This window comes from Copadichromis virginalis, linkage group LG11 (genome assembly GCF_057382275.1).
Source record: "Copadichromis virginalis isolate Kocher_CV1m ecotype Utaka linkage group LG11, C_Virginalis_male_GT1.1, whole genome shotgun sequence".
Taxonomy (NCBI): Eukaryota; Metazoa; Chordata; class Actinopteri; order Cichliformes; family Cichlidae; genus Copadichromis; species Copadichromis virginalis.
Genome location: NC_140628.1, coordinates 24734437 through 24745560, shown reverse-complemented (window position 1 = coordinate 24745560; position 11124 = coordinate 24734437). Strand labels below are relative to the sequence as shown.

General features: G+C 38.2%; 2 protein-coding genes across 2 annotated transcripts; one reads left to right on the top strand and one right to left on the bottom strand.

Annotated features, from left to right (window-relative positions):
• Nucleotides 1-1997: 1997 nt before the first annotated feature.
• On the bottom strand, nt 1998-7333 carry tfpt (TCF3 (E2A) fusion partner). Its single transcript, XM_085473991.1, has 7 exons — nt 7124-7333; nt 6471-6572; nt 5608-5730; nt 4614-4684; nt 4449-4518; nt 2558-2716; nt 1998-2458 (listed from the first exon to the last, which is right to left on the bottom strand). The coding sequence occupies exons 2-7, from the start codon at nt 6570-6572 to the stop codon at nt 2384-2386; spliced, it is 600 nt and encodes a 199-aa protein (XP_085330117.1). The 5' UTR covers nt 7124-7333; the 3' UTR covers nt 1998-2383.
• Nucleotides 7331-10461, top strand: ndufa3 (NADH:ubiquinone oxidoreductase subunit A3). Its single transcript, XM_085473992.1, has 4 exons — nt 7331-7415; nt 7670-7744; nt 10112-10189; nt 10287-10461. The coding sequence occupies exons 1-4, from the start codon at nt 7373-7375 to the stop codon at nt 10376-10378; spliced, it is 288 nt and encodes a 95-aa protein (XP_085330118.1). The 5' UTR covers nt 7331-7372; the 3' UTR covers nt 10379-10461.
• Nucleotides 10462-11124: the final 663 nt, after the last annotated feature.

Genomic DNA, 11124 nt, shown 5'->3' with positions numbered 1-11124 from the left:
AATGTAAAGGATTTAATATAAACAAACAACCAAAACTTAAAAGATATGCTGAAATAAAACAGAAATATGCTAAATGTTTTGTGACAAATATCATGTTGATATTTGTCACAAAATCAAATCCATAGATTGGCGTGCCGTTATTTAGCCACACCTAAAAATATTAACAAATGTTAGCCAATTATGACACACATATACTGTGTCACTCCATAACATATTTTCTCATGTATGAAACAGAAAAATAACTAGTATAAAGTAATAATAATAATAATAATAACAATAAAGACAACATTTCTATCTCTGAAAATATAGTGCCACTTCATTTTCTTTGTGGCAGTTTTCTCCAAAATCTGATATGCTCGTGATGTCTGGGTATCTTTTACTAATTAGTATAGAATTAGACAGGCTAGTCTTTCTTTGACTACAATTCACATGCATTGGGCAAAAGCCAGACTTTAGAAAAGTGCATGTCCTGCAGAGCAAGTCACAGTGTTGGACTTAGTCTCAGGATAGGGGACGGGGACAAGGAATAACAATGTTGTGCAGTTCCTTTTAAAGACTGACATCAGGCCACCCTTATATATGCAGAAGAGCATATATAAATACAAAGAATGTCAAACATTGAAGCAGATGGGCTACAGCAACAGAACACCAGGTTAACCAAAAATGGATTACAGACAATTGGAAAAACACTATCCGGTTTGATGTTTCAATATTTGGATCATAGAATCAGAATTTGGCATAAACAACATCAAAACACAAATCCACCCAGGCTTTTATCAATGGTTCAGGCTGCTGCTGGTGTAAAGGTGTGGAAGATGTTTTCGTGGCACATTTTGGGCCATCATTTAAACGCCACAGCCTACCTGAGGATTGTTGCTGACCACGTCCATCCCTTTATGCCCACAGTGTACCCATCTTCTGATGACTGCTTCCAGCAGGATAGTGCACCATGTCACATAGCTCAGATCATCTGAAACTAGTTTCTTGAACATGACAATGTTCACTGTATTCAAATGTCCTCCGCAGAGATTTGCATCATGGATGCGCAGCCTACAAATTTGCAGCAACTGTGTGATGCCATCTTGTCAACAAAGACCAGAATCTGTGAAGAATGTTCTTAGCGCCTTGCTGAATCTATGCCACAAAGAATTAAGACAGATCTAAAGGAAAGCACTGTGTGCCAAATGAAGGGGTAGGTAAGTGTATTGTGTAATGTTTATTTTAAATGTACGTTTTTTTTATGTCATATTTAACATCTCTCTCACTCTCATACCTATATCTATTTTTTGGGGGGGTGGGGGGGGGGGGGTTAACAGTATTAAAAAGATGAATAAATGTCAAATTGACTGCTCTAGCATTTTTTTTATTTTTTATTTTAACACAGAAACAAACTGCAACTGAAACTTGTTATTCAGGCATAATATTTGTGTAAAAGCTTTCCATATAGGTGATGGGGTTGATTTTCAGGAACTGGCCTTGGCTCCTTAGTTCCAGTGAAGGGAACTCTTAATACTTCAGCATACCAAGACATTTTGGACAGTTTCATGCTCTAAACTTTGTGGGAACAATTTAAGGATGGTCCCTTGCTATTCCAACATGACTGCGCACCAGTGCACAAAGCGAGGTCCATAAAGACATGGATGAGCGAGCTTGGTGTGGAAGAACTTGACTGGCCTGACTGACCTCATGGCATTCATCTTTGGGATGAATCAGAGCAGAGACTGCGAGCCAGGCCTTCTCGTCCAACATCAGTGTCCGACTTCGCAAATGTGCTTCAGGAAAAACGGCCAAAAATTTGGATAAACACGTTCCTAAACCTTGTGGAAAGCCTTCCCAGAATAGCGGAAGCAGTTATAGCTTCACAAGGTGGGGTGAAATCATGTCAAACCCTATCGATTAAGAATGAGATGCCACATTAAGTCCATGAGCATGTGAAGGCAGATGAGTGAATACAAAAGAGGGAAAAAACAAAATCACAGAAAAGTAAACCCAAACAGCACAGTGTAAAAGTTTAATATGACGACGAGTCCATCTGCTTACTCGGATAAAATCCTAACTCAAGTAATGATAGTAATACCCTGTCATATTCATCTAATACGTCAAATATTTATCAAATCATGTTTTCAGCATCACGTGCTTGTCATAAATATGTTGCCATCAACTGTCAACTGTAAAAACATAACCTCGTATATACAAAACAAATATACACATATATAAGGTGAATAACATCTCGTGTTACATGAACTCAATCTGTTCACAATATTCAAGTGAAACCACAACATTACAAAGATTGACTCAAGTAAGGCAGTGTTTTAAACAGTCCTGGAAACTGGGTGCTCTTATCCTAGTCACCATCATCGTGATATCCAGGACAGCGGTTTGATCAATGAGACAGTGAGGTCGGGCTGGACATTTCTCCAAACTGTGACTCTGCCAACGCCGACATCTCCGGGTCGATCTGAGAAAAGAAAGTCCGTGATTTGGACTACCAGCATTTTAACATACCCACAGTTAAACGTCCACAGGCAGCATCTGATCAGGAAAGAGCTTTACTCACCTGTGGCTCTTTATCCTTTTCTTGACGAGGAATTCGATGCCTCTTTTTCTTTGTCCCAGCCACATGATGTGATGCTGCAGATGGAGTGGAACCGGAAACACCGTTGAGCTTTTCATCCTCCGCTGCAGCAGCCGGCTCCAAATGGGCTCCAGATTCATCCTGAAACAAAGGCAAGGGGAAAAACAAAATAGTATTCATAACTATCTCTGTAGGACCTTTCAAAGTTTAGCAAGCAAAAGCAGAAGAACTAATACAAACAGAAAGCTGAAGGAAAACCCTGCCTACTGCCCTGGCCTGAAACTACCAACATCAGGAAAGGTTTCACAGAATGAGGGAGCCACAGGTTATTTTCCCATACACTTCTATACAGTAAGTCTTTTTGGACCCAGAGAAGTTGCGCTTTGGTATCCATTAAAAAGAAGGTTTAAGGCACTAACGCAGGGGTAGGGAACTCCAGGCCTCGGGAGTCAGTGTCCTGCAGGTTTTAGATCTCACCCTGGGTCAACACACCTGAATCAAATGATTAGTACCAGGCCTGTGGAGAACTTCGGTTGTATCCCAATTCAGGGTCTGCAGCCTTAAAGGCCGCATTTTAAGGCCAATTGCGTCACAGCGATGCGACGAAGACTGTTCCAATTCAAAGGCTGCTCAAAATGCGTCCCTCAAATGCGTCCTTCATTTCACTGAATTTTAAGGATGTGGTGGTGTAGACTTCGTGGCCCAAAATATCCCAGAATTCATAGCGCGGCGGTGGGTGTGGATAATTTTGCCGGGAAAAAAAAAAAAAAAACGGCAGAAGAGGAGTGGCCGGAGAGTAAACTTTTAAAAGTAAGTACTGAATATGATGTCACTTATTTATGTGCGAATGTTTAATAACGAAGAACATTAAAACATTACTGTTGGCCACATGTCGGCAAAGTTATGTGACATTAGTGACATTTGTACTAACTTGGTTTTAAAGCCTTTACTTAATATATGCCGTTCAATAGCTGACCTTAATCTTATAGAGAATGTGATGATTTTATGGATATTTAAATTAAGCACTGAGACAAATTTAGTAATGCCAACATATTAAAAGAACAATATGTGTCTCTCATATATATAACACAGTTATATATACAGTGTCAAAGAAACCTGTCTTTGAGTGAAGATTTAAGGTGACAGGAAATATAAATAATTTAAATAAATGCAGCTTGAATCTTTACTGAAGCTCAGTATTTGAAACAGAGTTCATTCACTGCTGTAATAACTAATAATGATTGAAATTATAACTTTAATATTGGCCATATTATATTTACATTACCAAAGTGAGATGACTTTAGTCTCATGAACAACATGAGCTAATTGTTATTTACTAGCTAATCTTAAATGACTGTTCAGTACAGAAGTGAAGCCCAATAATCATGATTTCACAGTCAGCCTCAGATACTTATCAAATCAAAGCTCATGTAGAAACAAACAAATGAACAAAACCTTTTCTCCTTCATTTCTGTCAAATAATGCTGTATGAAATGTTTACAGCTGTTAGTGTCATGGTTGCTAGGCAACCTGGGCAGCACGACGGAGGCTAGACCGTCCCATTTCACAAGCCTGTCACTTCGGCCTTAGCGGTCTTTGAGTATGCGGCCCTTGTGGACCGTTAAGGCTGCGTACTTTAGGACTGCAGACCCTGAATTGGGATACAGCCTTCAGGATATTTTGAGGAGGTAATTTAGCCATTTAAATCAGCTGTGTTGGATCAAGGACACATCTAAAACTTGCAGGACACCGGCTCTCGAGGCCTGGAGTTCCCTAACCCTGCACTAATGCGTTGGCTTCACTTTTCATACGCAGAAGCTACTTCCATCTTTTATATTGTCTTTGATATCCACCCATGTTTGGTAATCCTTACCTCAAGCAGTATAGTGAGCTGAGCGTTTCTGTAGTCATCCCCGTGAGCATCTAAGGTCTTCATGAGGAATCTGTGAGAGTTAACACAACCCACAGATGAGCCATAAAGTGAGCAACTTCTCAGAAAACATACAAAATCTTCAGTTATTATAATGACAGTTTATACCTCCTTTCTTTCTTCAGACGTCGAGTAATTCTTTGCACTTGGTGAAGGCGACCCAGGATCTTCTGATTTACCTGAACAAAGTGCATGTGTTGGATCAATGATGAACTGATATATCAGAATATTAAAGCAGCAGGAGAATATTCAGAAACCTTATTGAAATAATTGCAGTTGAATCAGAAGTCAGGCCTGTGCGATGTAAGGTCGCACAAACCATTTACTAGATACTAGAATTTAAACTTGATACAGATACTCAGGAAAACACTGAATACTCAATACTATGTTCGAAGCTACTACTATTACTAGTAAAAAAAAGAAGAAATAATAAAAAAATAAAAAAAAGAAGGCATTATTTCTGAAGATTAAAACAATAAAAAAAAACAATAACATCAATGAGAGCAGTTTTTTTTATATTATATTAAAAAACCAAACAAACAATATTTTAGGTTGTGTGAGTCACTGCTGTGCTTCTCATGACTTTCACTGCTGATCAAATAGATTCATTAATGTTTCTGTCAGCCGTTTTGGTCTAGCTGCCGATACACTTCCCTCTGACTCAATCTGGCACTTAACAACACAATGTAACACTTTTTAGATAAAAGTAATGTGTTACTTTTAAATGAACACCCTCCATTAACATCACATGTTATGGGCAGGACTGGTACGGTTTGCTGCCTAGCCCTAACAAAGTTTTATTATTAGCCATAGTCACTACCTTAATAATAACTTAACAGATAGATAGATAATGTGGCTATTAGATAATAATATAACAGTAATGTACCAGCCAGGTTAATGTTTATCATAACATTTTAATACTTCAGTGTTGTTGAAACTGGAGTTCTACTGACACCTCAAAGTGTTGTTTAGCTGCTAGTGAGGGGAGGGCTGTGTACCTGCGTGTGTTTGCAGCACTGCTGTGTGAAGCTTTGTTTCAGTGGTGTTGATCTGGTCATTTTTATTATTCACGTATCATTTTTTTTTTTACCATAACACACACCTGTTCAATTTCTTTACATTTCCTGCTCAGAGCCACATATTTCCTTTTGTCAAGAGCTCTTTTTTCTTCATCTTCTTGTGTTGTGCTCTCAAGCAGCTCGGTGCCTCCCGGACCCAGCTCCACCTAAACAAATACAAAAGCAGGATTCTGTTTTGTGTCTGGCATCACATTGTTTGTTCTCACAAGAAAACACTTTTACCTGTTCAATGTTTCAAAGCAAAACCCAAGTCAAGCAGAAAGTCATCTTATTATAGCCACATTATTCAGCAAGAGCTAGGAAATAAAAACTGCTATGCAGTGTATAATGAATTAGAAAGATTAATCTCCACTACATGTAAATGTGGGTAGCACATGGGAGTGTAACCATGTGCTTTGAGCCAAACTCCCCATATTCTAAAAATTCTAATGGGAAAGGAGAGGGGGCAATGATGTGTAAAGTAGCAGCTATTCAGTGACATTTTCATGCATGAGATCTGTGTCACAGAGGATCGAAGTTCATAGGGAGAAGGTCAGCTCTCTGAGTACTAATGTAGTCTCATTTCTAAGGGAAAAGATGGAGAAAACTAAAAAAGCTAAACTCCTGAACCAAAAAAGAAGACAGAAAAAAATGGAGTAAATGTCTGTGAAGGATGAGTGTCTTGTTTAAACAAATATAATGACTGGTGTTTCTTCATTTAAAGGTTTTTAAGACCAGCATTACTATTATATTATATAAATTCTGCATCAGTGTACTGATTCATATCTGCTGGCAACATTGGAGACTTGGTTAAATGAGCTGTGAATTTGTATTAATTGGCAAACTAACTAAGTGTTACCATATGTGCTAACATGACAAGCACCTTTATAAAGATCAATAAAATTACCTCTCCCGGTCCCAGCTCCACACCACCAGGCTCCAGTTCTGCTTCCAGGATGTGACCTCCAAATAAAGGAGGCAGAGCCAAGCCAGAAAAATCCTCCATCATCTGGAGGGAAAGAAGTTTCTCTGTTAATGTAAACAGCCTGTGCAGCGGTTATGAGTCATTCATCAAGAAGAAATACTAGCAAATACACTGGGCAAATAGGATTCAACGGCCTCACTGCCTAGCGCCAGCAATGGTGTTTTAACCAACCACTCAGTTTGTATGTGAAGCAAAGTGGCTGAAATTGACCCACGTGGACAGCAGCTGTCCTCTGACTTTATAGCGGAAATACCTGCAGCAAAGGAGGTGCTCAGGATTTACTCCGCTACACTTATCTTAAAGATTTAGTTGCACATTATTTGCCGATATAAACTTATAACACAAAATTTAAATCTACTATTTTACTGCGCGATGCTGAGATCTGGATAGTAATTACAGTAACTCAACAGCTGTTTGTGAGTCAGTAAAAGCCTGATATAGTGGTCGGGGTTCCCAGTGGAGTAAAAACGGCTGAAAAGTTCAAAACAAGAATTTCCCACGTTTTAGACTTCTGATGTCACCACGCCTGATTATTGTTTAGTACTAAAACAATCCATTAGTCTAATAGTACTTACATTTGTTAGTCTCGAGACGATGTTTTTAACGTGTGTTTAAAGCGACACTTCGACCAGTGTCATCATCAGCCTGAGCACAAGCTGCGTGCAGTGTCGTTTTCTCTGTTTAGCTTTAGCTAAGGCCGTTTAATAGCATGATAGCTGACTTAAATCAATCCCGAAGCTTCCAGGGATCCTCTGTTTCCCTCTCTGTTTTCGTGCGGCGGGCGCAGGAATTATACGTCATTTTTAGCAGTCACTACATTTCCCATGAGAACTCGCTCGGTGGAAACTACACCAGACAATATGGCGGGTATGTGTATATTTTGTCATCTTTTTGACTTCTAATCAGTGAAATTCGGTTTACTTGGACCCTCGGATAGTACAGATAAACACCTTATATATTTAAAATTACTCTAACCGGATCTTAGAAATACTTTAGTTCTGATGTATTCGTTCGAAAAATGTGACCTTGGATGTGTTGCTAACATTAACTAGCATTGGTTAACCGTACGTAGCCTGTCACTCGGTGCGGTTTTTAACCTGCCCGTGGGTTTCTGTCTGCAGGAATCGGAGCTTTCCTGAGGAATGCGTGGAACAAGGAGCCGGTTATCATGGCTTCTTGTGGAATTGGACTGGTTGGTAAGTCGCCAACCTGTTAGAAATCTGTGAGAGTGGTGCAGCGAGAGAGAAAGAGAGAGAGAGAGAGAGAGCATAGCTTTAAATAACATACAATGGCAGTTCTGCAACGCCGATGAATGACAGTGTGGCAACATGAAATATTAATCAGAAGATTGCTAGCTATACGTCTCACAATAATCCGCTTTCGTAGACTTACATCAGCGTAGCTGTCTTGTGTTCAGTTTAATTTAACTGAGTATACGATTTATATGTCCAGCATGGAAAGACCGAATAAAGAAAACAAATAAGCACGTTATAGTCTTTGTGTGTCAAGTCCTTTTATTTATATTGCACGTGTTAAAACAACAGTAGTTGACCAAAGTGCTTTAAAGGCACAGTCACTTGTAATCCAGGTCTCAAGAACCCAATTAAAATCCACGAGTCACCTCACACTTGACAAAAGGCAATTTAAAGTAGATAGAGCTTCGATCTTTTAGAGCTGATTTAAAACAGTTTATTGTCGAACAGCTTCTTATGTGGGGTAGCAGACTATTCCAGAGCCAGGGGGGGTAAACACAGCAAAAACCCAATCACTTTTAATTTTTATGAAAGAAGTTGTTGTGATGATGACCTCAGTGACCTGGAGTTAAAAGATCTGTAATATATTGTGGAGGTAATCTATGGATTAAAACAGGACTGATATTCTGCCTTTTCTTTGTACAAGTTAAGAGTCGAGCGGCTGCATTTTGAACCACCTGCAAACGAGAGAGAGAGTGGCATCGAGCGATCCTACATTGCTTGTATAGAGGTGGCACGATGGTGTACTTCACCAGCGAGCCTTGCTGTGTTCCAGCGTCCTCTCACAGTTGAAACTTTTATGCATGTTGGTGGTTTGAAACTGGCCGTGGATGTGGGGCAGCTATTAGGGGTGGGGGGAAAAATCGATACTGTGTAGTATCGTGATATTTTGTTTGCTAATAATGTATCGATACAGGGACAGCAGAAATCGATATTTTGTTACAAAAAAGGTTTTTGTGCTCTGACTTCAGAGCATGTTGATCCTTTTTCTGAGCAAGAATCCTGACATTCCTTCACTGTCCAAATGTGTTTAACTTTTTTTTGGCAGCAATAAACATGACAGTTTACTTATTTTAATTTAAGACATGTTTTATTTTAGTTAAGTTTAAAACTTTTTTATTTAATGTAAAATTATATTTTGTTTTCATTTACTTTTAAATCTGTCAGTTGCTGAATGGGCTGCATAGTTTTCATAAATTGCATAGTTCAGAATAGCTATAATTGTACCAGATGGTTGCACTCAGTTAATTTGGACTAGACTGTAATACAAACCGTTCAGTTTGTCAACAATAAAACTGACTGAAATGAGAGAAAGACTGAGTGCGAGACTTTGATATTAGATAAAATGAATATTGATAAAGTTTACCTTTATGTACAGAATATGAATATCGCAAAATATTTTTAAAAAATTGCAATAATATCGTATCGTGCGTTAAGTATTGTGATAATATCGTATCGTGAGTTGTATGGTGATTCCCACCTCTAGCAGCTATATGCTTAAAGTTTATGGAATACAGTGCTATTTGGATAACATGTAACTTGTAGATTGAAGTGCTTTGTGTGGTAAGTAGGTGTAGAAAAGTTCGATATAAATACATTATTTAACAACACAATACAGAATTTACTGAATTTTTGTGGCCAATATCAAATTAGGTTATAATCAGAAAATAACAATGTCATTGCCCATGAACTTTCCAGCAGTGTATTTAAGAAATTATTTGGCAGCTTGACTCTAAAATCTCGGCTAACTTGGCATCACCATCTGCCCGCCTGTTATGTTACTCTGCTTCATGTACTGCAGACAGTTGGCTTTGGTTACTCGTGTTATTCAACGACCAGCGATTTGAGGCGTCTTTGCTGATTCCACAGTAGTAGATATGTGGATGTTTGAGTCATGGAGGAATTTGTTGTGAAAACTAACATGAAATCACTTCTTCTGCATTATTATTTCGTTTCAAACTGGAGAAAATTAGTAAGCTAAAGAATCTAAACAAAGCAATTCAATGAGGGAGGAGTGTGTATACAGTTTCTTAATGAAACTTGTCCAAAATGCCGGACAAGTTAACATCAAACGGTTTTTGGTCAGAGGGCTCCAAAATCTTTTGGTCTGAATTTTCATAAATCAGCATTTTAAATGAGTAACTTTATATTGACACTTAAAGCCATGCCAGTCAGAGTCGTTGCTATCTGTGTTTATTATGTTTCTGTATGACTGTGCACCTTGTGCAATGATTCAATTATTCTCAATTGACCTATAGAGGCATAGTGAACTGTGAGTGTAATGCCATATGTGTTCAAATGTTTTCTCAGGTGCCATTCTTCCGTTCATCAGCCCACTTACAAAATATACAGCAATGTTGAACGCAGCTGTGCCGTACAACTACCCAGGTAAACACTGGCGATCTTTATGTCACAGCAGGTTCGAGTGTAATTGAAAGCTGACGTTTCAGCATCCTAAAACTCCTACCTTATTTTCTCTTCACAGTTCCCGTGCGAGATGATGGAAACATGCCCGACATTCCAGCTCATCCACGTGAACCAAAAGGAAGAAACTTGGATTGGATCAAAAATCTATAACTTCAGATTTTCTCATGTTAATATCTGTCTAAATAGTTGCCTCCAATGTCTGTGTCCAACAATAAAGATTCTATTTAATTCTACTTTTGTTTCATCTGTATTATTTCAGTGCATTTAGGTTAATGATGTGCAAACTATAGCAACAGTGTCTAATTGGTTCTGTTGAATTAATTAATAACAAAGCCTGTAATCAGTAACAGCATTAATAAGTATTTTGCTGTGAAATCGAAGCAGAGTTGATCAGTCACAGTTTAAGTTGCTTTAAGTTTGATCTACACCTTTACCTCTCAAACATACATACATGTGAAACAGTTTTTTTCTCAGTTAAAAGTTACTCAGGGTTAAGATTTTTGTTTTGAAACTAAGCTTCAACACAGTTCTGATCCTTCAGAGGTGGCTTAGTTTAAAAATAAGAAGCTGTAATCAGATTAAGGCTGGTATAAAAAATTCTTTTCATACCAGCTTTAATTCTGCTCGCACCCCTCATGGATGGATACCCCCTGTTTTTTTTTTTTTTGTTTTTTTTTTAGTGAAAACATGAAGTAGGTTGTAAAATATCTTTCAATATCTCTTATTTCTTCTCACCTGTACAAAGTTTGAATATACTAAATAACAATATAACTGTGTGTTCTCTGCAGAAATCTCAGTTTTTCAAATCATGCAAAAGCTTGTTTCATCGACCTTTTATTTCACATGTAAGCATTAGTAGTCCAGATAAAGTCTGTTCCTCTGAAATATTCATAGTA